The sequence below is a fragment of the Antechinus flavipes genome, chromosome 5 (genome assembly GCF_016432865.1).
Source record: "Antechinus flavipes isolate AdamAnt ecotype Samford, QLD, Australia chromosome 5, AdamAnt_v2, whole genome shotgun sequence".
NCBI lineage: Eukaryota > Metazoa > Chordata > Mammalia > Dasyuromorphia > Dasyuridae > Antechinus > Antechinus flavipes.
This window is the reverse complement of record NC_067402.1, coordinates 274,137,642-274,151,994: the sequence shown is the minus strand read 5'-3', so window position 1 is coordinate 274,151,994 and position 14,353 is coordinate 274,137,642. Positions and strand designations below refer to the sequence as shown.

Below are 14,353 nucleotides of genomic sequence, written 5' to 3'. Positions count from 1 at the left end.
AAGTGACCTGCCAGGGATCACACAGCAAGTATCTAAGGCTGAATTTGAACTCAGATTCTTCTGACTATTTCAGGGCTGGTGCACTGTGCCACCTATCTGCCCATTAAGAATATTTTTAAATGCATAACACACACAATAAAGAAGACCAATACTCTTCAGTTACTAAGGTAAAAAAAACTTTTTAACACAAATTCACACACCCCAGGTTAAGAATCTATGCATTGGAGGAAGTCTCTTCTCAGTGAGACCATGTACATAGTGAGAACTAAAATGTTTATTATATCAAGGATTTGGACTAAAGTATATTACATTCTAGGCAAGATTCTTTTCCAAATTTGCAAAGGAGATTGGAGAAATATGCAAAGGAGACTTGATTTTATCAGTTTATTGAACTCTCTATACAGGATTGCCAACCACCAGAGATGACATCCTGAGTAATTAGGTGGGATTGGCAGAGAAAAAAACTGATGAAATTGATGGGATTTCCTGAAGCAAAGAAGGGCACTGATGGGGATCAGTTTAACCTTTTAGTCCCAGCCTCTATGTAGGTCCCGTTAGAAATCCAAATTATGTCAAACCTCTGAAGTTAAATTTCCTCTATACATCTACATGGCTTACACTGTCTTCGCCGAACAATCTTTGGATTACGCTCACAATAGTACTCTGCCTCCCCTATGCCACGCCATGCTTCTATTCTTTTCTCTTTCTTATTGCTAACTCATTTTTTGGGGGAGAGCTTAAATCCCTTTTAGAATTTAGTCTGCCAGCTAAGGGCATACTCCAATCTTATGGAGTGTTCTCTTCTGGTTAAGTGTGAGTTCCACTAGAGAACTTGTCTTTTCCATCATTAATTTTTAAAACCCCTTTCCTTGCTAACTATATGCTCTCCTGGCTCTATTTCATACTTACCACTCCTAATGTTTATTGTATCTTTTCATTTTGTCCGTAACCTCTTCTCCTAAATAAAAATAACTTTGGCCAAAGAGAATGGCCATTGTGAATTACTCACACGACCGAACCCCAACATTTGGTGCCTACAATCTCATCATTTGGTACTAAACCCCAAATGTATCATTTGGAATGAGAAAGTGTTCTTCTTTATCACATCACCAGGGCAGACCACAATCAGTTTATGACTGGACAGGTTAGCAACAAAGAACTACCTGTGGAATATCAATCAATCAACAAGATTTATTAAGCACCTACTATGTGCCAGTGCTGGCTCTGAAGACACAAGAACAACAAAGCAATCCCTATTTGCAAAAGTTTACATTTTAAAAAATTTCCAGTGTCAAATTCTCTTCCCCCACATTCAGAGTAAACCCCACCCACTAGGAAGGTAAGAAATGATATTCTTTATACATATGAAATCATGCAAAGTATATTTCCAAATTAGCCACAAAAAATTAAAAAAAAAAAAAAAAGGCAAGACAACTCCCCTCCTCCAATAAAATCCCTAGGTCACATACTATTTCCATTTTATTGATTAGGAAACTGAGACAGAGTGTTTTAAGTGACTTTCTAGGGCCCCAAAGTGAATCAAGTAGAGAAGCTAGAATTCAAGATGCTGACTCTACATCCAATGCTCTGATTCTACTACCATTATTTTCTGTACATTATTATTTAGATTCATATCTTAAAGGACCTCTAAGATCCTTCAATATACTCACCATAAAATATTTATATTTGATATACCGAAGCAGCCAGATGATGCAGCCCATATATACTGGACCTGCCGTTGTGAAGGCCTGTTCCGATCTGGCCTAAGAGACTTACTAGCTGTATGATCCTGGGCAATTCATTTTATCATGTTTATTTCAGTTTCCTTATCTGTAAAATGAACTGTTAAAAAAACAGGAGCTCCTGTATCTCTGCCATGAAAATCCCAAATGGGGTCATGAAGAATTTGACATGGCTGAAAACAATGAAATAACTAGAACACTATCCATTACTATCCAAAGCATAATAGGACTAGGGACTTGAAATGATTATTCATAACTAATGATTTGGGGAGATCCAGAATTTCCCTTTTTTCTAGAGAGCTCATTTTAAAATTTTGTCTCTTAAAGAACATTGAATTAATTCTCAATCGTGGTCAGACCCCACCCAATATTACAAGGAATTTAATCCCATTGGGTTCAGTTCCTTGATTAGAGTCTCCAATGCTGAGGGTAATTTAGAAGCAAATGACATTAAAAAAAAAAAAAAGTAAATGATCAAATAATCAAAATTCTTTAGCATAAGTCCTGCCCCTCATTGCAATATTCATTCTCTGGTTGTTAATCAGAGTTGATTGCCACCCTCAGAAACACCCCTCTTCCAAGCTGTGAGTCCACTGCCATGATTGTCTGGCATTCCAGACTGCCACTGACCTCTTATTAATAAGCTAATCATATTAATAAAATATTTAATAAAATGATTTAATTACCCAGAAACCATCTCTCTCCAACTTTTTAAACACCATAGACTGTACTTAGGATTTCATCAATATATAGAATTCCCAGATAGAAAAAACTTTTACCAATGTAGATGGACAACTTCTCTATAGCTTAATCTCAGAGAACCTGGGGCATTGAATGTCACACAGTCAGAACTTGTCAAGAGAAAGCACTTGATCTTTGGTCTCCATAGCTGCAGGCCCAGCTCTCTTCCCTCCCATCATCATGTCTTGGCTGTCTCTCATCCATGGTGTAATATAGAAAAAGTGTCAACATTTATATACATATATATGTGTGTATATGTATATGTATATGTGTATATATAATATGTGTGTATATGTATATTACATATATACACACACACACAAACACTTAAGGTTTGTATGTACAGCACTTTTCAGATATTTGATATTCACAATGAGACTGAAAGCTGTCAAATTTCTGACCACCATCTTTGAATAACAAAAAAATAACAAAGACATGAATATATATGACCTCTTAAAAGTCTGCAAAGAGCTTTACATACTTTATCTCATTTGACACCCCAAATCCTGTAGAGGTCCGAAAGGTACTCTCATCTTGCAGATGAGGAAACTGAGGCTCTCAGAAGAGATCTAGCTAGGGATGCATAATTAATGTGTCAAATCTGAACCCAGGTCTTTCCCATAGGCCCTGCATTTTATCCACTCTCACTGCCTCTTTGCTATTACTGTAACTAAACCCCATCCCTAATGCTGGCTTCCCTCTTAATAAGGCAGAATTAACTGCCATGATTTGACCTAATATGTTTTCAAAGACCCAGTTAAAGATGGTGTAGGCCATGGTGTTATTAATAATTCAGTGGTTTCATTCATTTATGATTCTTCATGATTGTTCAGTGGTTTCACTCATTTATGATTCTTCATGACGCTATTTGGGGTTTTCTTGAAAAAGACATTGGACAGGTCTGCCATTTCCTTCTGCAGCTCATTTTACAGATGGGGAAACCGAGGCACGCAGGGTTAAGTGACTTGCCCAGGGTCACACAGCGAGGATGTATTTGAGGCCGGATTTGAATTCTGGAGATGAGTCCTCCTGATTCCAGGGGCCAGTGCTCTGTGCACTGTGATAACACTTAGCTACTCAGAACGGGAGATAAAAAAAAATGGCGCACAAGAAGCGGGGAGTCAAGTTAGCAGGTCGCCTGATAACCCGGGAGAACGCGACTGCAGTTGGGTGGAGTGGAAACTGCACCGTGTCTCCGAGGACTCGAGTTCAAATCCTACCTCCGGCATCCTTACTCTCCACGTGATCTTCGTCCGTACAGTGTGGACATCGGACTAACGGCCCCTCCCTTTCCGTCCAGCTCTCCATCATCGATCCGGGGTGACCCCGGGCTTTGGTATGAAACAGATCGGCGCGCTGAGCCTTGGGCCTGCTTTATTTCCCGAAGTCTTCATGCTTCTTAGGGCTAGTGTCGGAGGAGACGGCTTAGAACCGGCAGCTACTTGTCCACGCACGGTGTTGTCGACAGGTATCCCTGAAAAATGGCTTGGGCTACAGCGCCACCTTCTGGCCACTGAGAGACACGGCACGTTTACACAATTGGCTTAAGCGGCGGGATTTTGCTGTTCTTTTGTCAAATGGAAAGGTTTCCTCATTTCTTGGCACCGGGGGGTGGGGTAGTGAAAGGGAGGGAAAGAAGGGAAGAAGGGGAAGAAGGAAAGGGAAAGGAGGAGGGGGAGAGGGAGAAAGAAATCTACTAGAGGGAAACCTTTCGAAGTGAAGAATTAAAAGCTCTTTCCACAGACCGAGTTCCACTTCATCTCAGGTCAACTCAACTCACTGAGCAGAGGATCACAGATTTACAGCTCAAAGGGCCCCGAGAGTGCTCTGATCTCAAACTCTTCATTTTATACTAGGAATTGCGACCTTGATACCGAAGTGCTTTGTTCCGGTCTCCCCAAACCTTACGAGTGGCGGTGTGTTTCTCCATTTGCCCCGGGCCGGCCATTATGACCACAGATCCTGAGGACACCATGGAGAGCACTCCCTCCTCTGGTTTAGTTTGGAGGTTGAAGGGTTGAATTTGTGTAAAATGATTATGTCATTTTATCTTTATAATTTGTGACTCTTTTGACTCGGTCTTTCGGGGGCCTTCCTTTGGCCATTGGAGGAGGGCAGGGTATCCGACGCAGAGTACGTAGCATGGCCGCCTGGTGGGGCAGTCCCATTGTCACGCGCACAGGGCCTAGACAGGCTGCTCCATCCATCCAAGCTGCCACGCAGCAGCTCTCGCCTCTACACCTTGCCGAGGTGAACGCATTTCCGCCTGGAAGATAGGAGGCCAAGGGGAGGGGGCCTGCTCCCTAATGAAAGTGAAGGACTGGAACAAAATAGTTGTTCAACTGCTGTATTCAAGGGACTGTGCAAGCCAAATCAAAGGCAGCTACAACGTAAGGTCTTTCCAGGAGATGGCGATCTAATGGAGGAAAAGGACACATGGATGCAAGAGGCAGAGCTTGGAGTCAGAGGGTCTGGTACTTGCCATCATACACTGTGCGACCCAAAAAAAGTCATCTCTCACAGGGTCTGTTTTCTCCTATGCAAAACGCTGGATGGGGACTTCTAAGGTCTCTTCTGTCTAAATTGAAGATCCTGATTCAAACAGTTTTAAGTTCAGGACCAAAAAAGAAAAGTGTGGGTGTGGCCCCCAAACCATTAAGTAAGAATGGTTATTAATAACTTATTAACAAGCACTTATTAATCACCTATTATTTGCCAAGGATTGCACTAGGCACTGGTTATATAAAAGACAAAAGTGAGATTTTGAGTTCTTGCCTTCTCAAATTTACATTTTATGGGAAGTGGGGGAAGAGGAAATACAAACATGATACAAGATACATAGAACATAATTCAGAAGGGAAGCGATAATCAGGTAAAAAGTATCCAATAGGTGGTGTTAAAGCACTAATAAAGCGAATTAAGATTATAGTTATACATTTTCAAGTCATCATTCAACTATCTCCAAAGGGATTATTCCAAACAGGTTATAAAGGAAGGGAAAAGGACCCACATGTGCAAAAATGTTTGTGGCAGCCCTTTTTGTAGTGGCAAAGAATTAGAAGCTGGGTGGATGCCCATCAGCTGGAGAATGGCTGAGTAAGTTATAGGATATGAATGTTATGAATATTATTGTTCTGTAAGAAATGACCAGCAGGATGATTTCGGAGAGGCCTGGAGAGATTTACATGAACTGATGCTAAGTGAAGTGAGCAGAATCAGAAGATCATTGTACACGGCAACAAGATTATACAATGATCAATTCTGATGAACTTGGTCAGGCCACTTCCAATAGACTTGTGATGGAGAGAACCATCTGTATCCAGAGAAAGGACTATGGGGACTGAATGTGGATCACAATATATTATTTTCACCTTTTTTTTGTTGTAATTTGCTTGCTTTCTGTTTTCTCCTTTTTGATCCAATTTTTCTTGTGCAGCATGATAAATGGGGAAATATTAGAATTGTACATGTTAAACATATATTGGATTACTTGCTGTCTAGGGGAAGGGGGGTGAGGGGAAAGTAGTAAACTGGGATTGACAGGCCTAAATTTATGACCCCTAATTTTTTTTTTTTTTTAAACATTTGTTGGTCAATTGTTAAGGCTTGTAAACCAAAAACCACAAGAGGGGCAGACTTCTAGGCACTGTCATGAGCTGAATGCCTAGAATGACTTTCCCAATTTCATCTCTATCTCCCACCTTCCATCAAAGGTCAAGTTCCATCTCCTACCTCAAGTCTTTCTCAACACTCCCCCTATTAATCCCTTACAAAATATCTCATGTTTACTTTGTATATCCATGTACAAGTGGTTTTCTCAACAGGTTTTTCAGACTAGAGACTTTTTATTTTTGTCTTTGCACTCCAAAATCGAATATAGTTGCTAGTACATAATAGGTGCTTGATAAGCGCTTGTTCTGAGGTCCCTAAAACAGCATTTCTATTTCAGATACACTACCCAGGTGAAATCTTTCCAAAGAAATTAAAATGAAATAACTAGCAGACAAGATTATGCACATAAATCTCCATTTCTCCTATGGTGTCCCCCTATTAACACAATATCATAAACCGAACTATATAAAGATTCCTAACAGCTGATTCACATTAACCCACAACAGGTGGTTATTTGGTCCTATCCCTCAATCACAAGTTATTAACAGTTATCTTCTACAATCAAAGGCAAATACACAGATTTATAAAATTGGGGGGAAGGGGAAGCAAGCTAGGCCAAGGTTTGCACAATAAACCTGCACATCATTGGCAATCTGGAAAATGAAATTCCCTAAGACTGGATTTCAAAGTGATTTAAAACTCTGAATGTTTCAATACTAATCCCCACCATTCTGTCAAATTCATTAACTCACTTTTTCTTTTATCTGAGAACAAACCTTCTTAGAACCAGCAGAAGTTTTCACTGGAAAGCTGCCATGACAGTTTCTGAGAATTCAGTGAAGCCCCATTACTATAGGAAGGCATTGGAGTAAAGCTTTAGTTGAGACTGTGCTAAAAAGAATTTCTTAATTATTTGGAGAACTGCTGAAGAACACAAAAATTCATTTTAACTTCAAATTTAGATATGCCAGCAAATAACATTTTTCACTCATTCAACTAGCATTAAGGATTTCTTATTTGTCAGGCCTTGTAGATACAACAATGAGAAAATGTAACAACTCCTGCTCTCAAAGTGCTTGTAGATGTAATGGGATAAATAATATGTATGCATGCGTGATATATACACCAATCAAAAAAATTCGGGAGACTGACGTATCATCAGCCTTATTTGGATGGAGGCACTTGAGCTATGCATTAAGAGAAATTTAGGGGATTCAAAAAGGTAGAGGAAAGCTTACTAGGCATTGACAACAGCCAGAGCAATAACAAAGACGAGTGTTGTATGTGAAAAATGACAAAATGGGCAATTTGACAGATTTTGTAGAACGAGTCAAGTACAGTAAAGTTGGAAAAACAAGTTGGAGCCAGATCCCAAAAGTACTCCAAGTAAACCAGAGAAGTTTGCATTTGACCACTTAAGTAGGGGAGAACAACATAGTCCCCAGTCCACTAAAAAACACACTTTAGGCCCAATAGTTAAAAAGATTTCTAAAACAGCTTAATCATGTCTTTCATCTAGCCCACATGGTTCCACAATGTCTCTAAATATTCAGTAAGAGTTAAATGCCAGACTATGGCCTACATTATTCTATTCTAGCTATGATCTAGTTTCCAAGTTATAATAGCACATAGTACCAAAGGCCCTAATGGCTCTACTCAGTTGAAAGGCTCAAGTTCAGACTCATTCTCCGGGCATTCCAAGTTCCCAGATACCCATATTTTTCTCCCACTATTCTACCCTTTTAGGGCCTAAAGGCATGATCACACTAAGCAGTCAATAAATGCATACTAGATCTATCTACACTACAATTTCAATGCAAATGTGCATCCACTTCAGACAAGAATTGCTCTTCTGGCTGATACAGATAAAAAAAGAAATAGCCCATAAGGCAGTATGTAAAAACCATGTTGCTGTAAACAGGAGAAAGGAACAAATGAGATCACAAACAGCTTCTTGGAGGTAAAGTATACCTTAATATACAAATGTTCATACAAGGAAAGCTATGTGTGTTAGTACAAACAAGTAGCCTGAATACTGAAGCTGTAGGCCTGGTTCTTCCATTAACTCTCACAATACTCATGGAAAAGTCTATTTTCCTGGTCCCAACTTACTTCTCCAACAAAAAACTGAAAACTGAGTGGAAATGGGGGGAAACGCCTGTTAGTTGGAGAACAGCTAAACAAATTGTGGTATGTTTATGTAATGATACAGCTCCACATGCAGAGCTATTATTATCATTACTATCATCACTGGTAAGAAATCATCAAGGGATAAGTCTCAGAGAAACTTGGAAAAGACTTCTATATAAACTGATAATAAATAAATTGAGAGACAATCAGAATATAAACCATAACAACATTGTACAAATAAGCAACTTCAAGAACTTTAATCAGTGCAATGAGCTATCATGTGGCAAACAGATGATGGACTAAATGTGTAGAATGAGATACACACTGTGGGCATGCCCAATGTTGCAATGCGTTATACGTATTTATTATAAAAATTTTCTTTTTCCTTCCTATTTTTTTCGTGGGCAATAAGGGAAGCAGGAAAAAAGGAAAAACAAAGTTTAATTAAAAAAAAAAAGGAGGTAGGCCAGTGTCTCAGGTTGTCCCTTTCACCTAGAAAATTCTGATTTTAACATTCTTATGAATTTACTTCAGATAATTAAGTGTGTAAGAAATGTAACCAAAACCAAAATCACAAGTTTAACTTAAAGTATGCCAATTCAATTATTGTTCAGTAAGAAATGACCAACAGGATGATTTCAGAAAGGCCTGGAGAGACTTACACGAACTGATGCTGAGTGAAATGAGGAGGGCCAGGAGATCATTATATATTTCAACAACAATACTATATGATCAATTCTGATGGACCTGGCCATCTTCAGCAATGAGATGAACCAAATCAGTTCCAACGGAGCAGTAATGAACTGAACCAGCTACACCCAGCGAAAGAACTCTGGGAGATGACTAAGAACCATTACATTGAATTCCCAATCCCTATATTTTTGCCTGCCTGCATTTTTGATTTCCTTCACAGGTTTAATTGTACAATATTTCAGAGTCCAATTCTTTTTGTACAGCAAAATAAGAGTTTGGACATGTATACTTATTTTGTATTTAATTTGTACTTTAATATATTTAACATGTAACCTGCCATCTAGGGGAGGGGGTGGGGAGAAGGAGAGGAAAAATTGGAACAAAAGTTTTGGCAATTGTCAATGCTGTAAAATTACCCATGCATATAACCTGTAAATAAAAAGCTATTAAAAATTTTTTTTAAAAAGTATGCCAATTCAAATGCTTGCTCACAAAGGGTTTTACATAATGAATTATATTTGAGACATCCAAGAATGCAGTGAGGTAGACATCACAAGAATTTTTATTCCCATTTACCACTAAGCTTTGTTCAGTTATCTGCAAGAAAAAAACCCATTTACAGAAAAGGAAAATAAAGTCTACTTGTGTTTCCTTTCGGAATGTTCTATATACTCTGCTTTTTTTCCCCCATCAAAGAAAAGTATGAATTTGGTAGAAAAAAGGGAAACACACAATTGTTCATAAAAATACAAATTCCCCTTGAATTTTGAACATCTATTGGAAACATTAGGATTCCAATTCAAGAAGACAAAAATGATCTTGTAGACCTTGCAATTTTTAAAAAGTGTCTGTTAACAAAGCCCCCAATTCCTCTTAAAACTTATCATAACAGTTTTCTTCCCAAAACAATTTCTTGGTAGAACAGAGCAGTGGCAGTAAAAGCAAATAATTCATTGGAGATTCTATAAAATGGATGAAATAAATGGGAGAATGTCTTTAAAAAGTGATGGAACAGATCTCAATTATATTTTCAAAAGTCTGAATTTTTAATTAAAACCAAATTATCAGGAACTCAATATTGCAACAGCCCTCATGTCATCAATCAGGCTGGGTACTAACCCTCCAGAAATGATCAAAATCCTCTCCAAGCTTCAGCAGATATTTATAAATTGCTTGTGCCCATCACCAAACTGTCTATGACCAACTCCTTGGCTTTCTTGTTAATTAGGAGAAGATATCTCTATATTAAGTAGAAAATGCCTCTATTAAACAGTGATTACTTTAATTATCACAAAGAAAATATACTTCAAATATTCATTCCATGTGTGAATTTTCCAAGCATGATTCAAATGCAATAGTTATAAAAACACTCTTATAAAGAATGCAATCACATTTACAAATACACTTTTCTAGGGCAAAATGACTGTTCTTAATGTTTATCATTTCTGAAGTAATAATCACAAATTGTTTCTAACATAAGTCATTTCTAAGTTCAGATATAATAAAGTACAGCTCATGCAGAAATCAGATGTGAAAGTTAATTTATTATTTTTTTTTAAAAAGTCCCCTCATATCATATGTTGGCAGCAAGAACGTTTTTTATCATCCAATCACATTTTATAATCAAATCAGCATAACCCAGGACACCTACCAAGAGTATCATTTAGCACACAAAACTTCACACAGTTTATTTAAAATCAATGCTGGTCCCAGACAATTCAAAATAAAAATATGAAAGCAGCAACCATCTCTCTCTCTCTCTCTCTCACGCGCGCACGCACACACACACACACACACACACACACACACACACATACTCTTCTTTGAAAGATGAATTTAAATTTATCACTGCATTAACTGTGGAAATATAATTTAACAAAATACAAATCACATTTACAGCATAAGGCCCTGTGGTTTTTTTAAGCAGCAAATGAAAGAACAATATCAGTGAAAGGCTTTTAAAAAATAAAGCATGTAGTTTTCTGTAAAAATGTTGAAGAATTAATTCTTTCCTTCCAACAAACGGACAACTCTGAACTTCAAAATGTTAGAATAAAGGTTCCTGAAAATCTTAGGAAAGAATTAACATTCAGGGGCATTAACAGAGAAGAGGTCAGACTGTAACATGGGCAAGCTGAGCATCACTGTGGGCAAGCAGAACATACGACTGCTCAATTTTGGAGAAGTAAAGTTTATTACATTTGGAGCAATACAGCATAAATTTTAAAAGTTTATTCACCAAATACACTTGGATTCTTACAAATCTGCCTTGGAAAATGCAACCTCACAAGTTTCAGTTCAAACATTATAAGAAGGCAAGAAGACACAGGGCAAGGCCCATAACAGTGAGCTGTGCCAAGTGACCGTGCCCTTTCTCCTGGGCTCCTCTGCTCTGATGGGCACAGGAAGAAAGAATCAGGATGTCAAACACTCCCCGGGGAATGAAGGAACAAACTGTGCCATGAGGCTCAGCCAGGTTTTACAATGAATTGTCTTGCACTGAAAATGGTGTATGATGAGGCTTTTTCAGTTTGAACCAATGAGAAGCAAGATGAGAAATTTTGCAATCTTTGCTGAGAATTGTCTAGAAAACAACAAATACATAAAGACTGAGAAAAGCAAATGACCTGATTCTTTCTATATACTTACAGTTTGCTTTACTTAGAGAAACACACCAATTCAGAAATCAAATCAAGCAACTAGGGAAAGAACAAATTAAAATTAAGATTTAATAGCTGTGACATGGGGACTCTGGCGGCACTGAGCAGAGAAAATCTGCAAATGCCATGGACACCTTTCTGTCACTGATTGGTCATACCAAGTTATGATGATGAGCCATTGACAGCAGTGTTTTCAGCCCTGAATGAGCCTAGTTTAGGGCTATGTCTTCAGATCACTGAGAGGAGGAGAGGATGTGGCAGAAGGAGGAGGAAACAAATCAAACTGCATTCAATGTGTACAAACGACAGGATTCTACATCACTACAATGCTGACGTGGATGCCCTTTTTTTCCTCCACCAAATCTCTCAGACTCCGTCCTGTGGGAAAAGTTCCTCCAAGCCAGATATTCAATCAAACATATCAAGATGGAAATCAGCTTACCCATGATTAAAATGCAATCAATTCTTCAAAATGAACACCAGATGCCTTAGCCAAAAAGATCTTTTAAATCATTGCTAGCTGAGCTGCTACTAGTCATATTGGCTGGTTGTGCAAAGTTCTGTGGATTAAAGAAAGGATTGCCCTGCAAACCAAAGGCAGGCTGTCCTACCATGTTCAGTGGTGTTCCCATTACTGAACTGCCTGTCCCTGGGGACCCTTGAGGAGGTACAAACTGATTAAGCCACTGGTTTGGTTTCTGTTGAGATAACTGGTTCATGCTAACTTTGGGTTTCTGAGGACCAAACAGACTGTCCAGAGCAGACATATCAGTGGGTCTGTGAGGGGTCTGCTGTGACATTCCAGCTGAAGCCCTTCGAATGTGCAGGTTCGGTAAACTAGAAGGCGTACCCAGAGTCATCTGGGCTGCTGCCGGTGTGCCCGGGCTGCTGAAGAGATGCTGGTTTGCACTGGTTGGCAGGTTGAACGCTGGTGTCTGAAAGCCCATATTGGCAGTTGAGCCATTTGTCAAACTTCTCTTTGTATTATCAACCGATGTGGAAAAAGCCAAGCCCATCCCCATGTTCGGGACTGAAGAAAAGATAGTAGAAGGCGAAATTTGGGGAGTGTTAACAGAAAGGCTGGTCAAAGAAGACATGTTATCCATCAAAGTTTCTGTCAAGTCCTTAGTCTGAAAAATATATAAAACAAAAGTATGATTATAGCTATTTCCATCAAGTCTACACTCCTAAATCACATAAAGTACATTAACATTTGACAAGAAAAATTTAGCTTAAGCAGCCATAGTCAACTAAATTTATTAAAATGCTTTGTTTATAACACATAATTTTATGTTGATTTCTCCATTTTTCAGAGGGAGAATTTTTTTTCTTTATTTAAGAAAGTCTTCTAAAAAATATATGTCAAGCACAAATTCAAAATATTCCTGCTATTAAATGAAGTTGTGTGGAACTTATATAAACATCAAGGATCAGTTCCCCAAACTGTATGTATTTGGACCTGCCACCTTTACTATTCTGAAATCCGAGTATTTAAAAAATAAACAAGCAAAAAGAACAGCTCTACTCAAAAAATATCAACAAAAAGCCAACCCATCTTGCCTCCTTTATAGAGAACTGAACACTGCATTTGTCACTCACCTTTCAGCAACAATCTTTTCCCCTCAATCCAAACCACAACCCTCCAAGAAAATACAATTTGAAGAGAGTCTTTAAAAATACATCTCTTGGAGATAATTAACTTTATATGATCACTGTCTTAAAAGAGAGCAAATAAAACACTATCAACGAAAATAAACTCTGACCTGTTTGACGGGCGCCACAGGGGTATGGACTTGGGGCTTCAGTGGCTGCTGACTTTTCAACTTCTGGGCCTGTTCCTGTTCCTTTGCTAACTTTTGCTTCTCTTCAAGTGTCAGTGATGCCTTCAAAGTGAAAAAAAGACAGTTTGTGCAACAATCTTAGATTTCTTTCTTTCTTTCTTTTAAGGCAAAGATCTTCCAGTTAATCCTGAATTTTCACAGGCTAGATTTTATTAAGGGGATCTTTGCCAAGTACAGTACAGAAGAAATCTTGGAAGACACTGCTCAGCCTCTAGGCCACAGACTGAGCAGCATCTGAATGCGAAAAGCTCACTACCTCTTAGAAGCATAGCTTCCTCATGCATGAAGAGAGCATGATGATGCTGGTCCAACACCTCACAGGATTGGCTACAGAACAAATATTTGCTAAATTCCAAGTTCTATAAAAACATGAACTGTTATTAAACATTTGGAAAATGTAGTTTTGACAATAATTCCCACACAGTCTGAGCAAGATTTTTTTAAATTATTATTATTATAACCTTTTATTGACAGAGCCCATGTCTAGGTAATTTTTTTACATTAACCTTTGCACTCACTTCTGTTCCGACTTCTCCCCTCCTTCTCTTTACCCCCTCCCCCAGATGGCAAGCAGTCCTATACAAGTTAAAAATGTTACAGTGTATCCTAGATACAATATATGTGTGCAGAACCGAACAGTTCTCTGAGCAAGATTTAAGTTTGCCCTGGTTAAGACTGGTACATTTCTTGTTAAAAGACTTTAACTATATAGGACTTTCTGACCATACCTAGAACTGTTACTTGGGGAAACCTAGATATTGGAGTCAACTTTGGGTCTATAGGAGTAAAGGTGCATTTACTTCAAGATCTATTCCACAAGGCATTGTTGCTTAATTTTCACTTACTTTTATGTCAAAAGAACAGAACAACTCCTAGCAAATCAGTTGCTAGTTAGGTTATTTCAGAGCACTATATAAAATTAGATAGTTCTGCA

The 14,353-nt window shown here is 38.4% G+C and overlaps 1 protein-coding gene across 1 annotated transcript in view; it reads right to left on the bottom strand.

Annotated features, from left to right (window-relative positions):
- Positions 1 to 10,442: 10,442 nt before the first annotated feature.
- The window catches only part of SCYL2 (SCY1 like pseudokinase 2), a 62,066-nt gene continuing 58,155 nt past the window's right edge, over positions 10,443 to 14,353 (bottom strand). Inside the window, exons 17-18 of the mRNA XM_052001664.1 lie at positions 13,342 to 13,461; positions 10,443 to 12,708 (exon numbers count right to left, since the gene is read on the bottom strand). Of these exons, the coding sequence (XP_051857624.1) occupies positions 12,067 to 12,708; positions 13,342 to 13,461 (762 nt within the window). The 3' untranslated portion in view covers positions 10,443 to 12,066. The remainder of the gene's footprint in view (positions 12,709 to 13,341; positions 13,462 to 14,353) is intronic.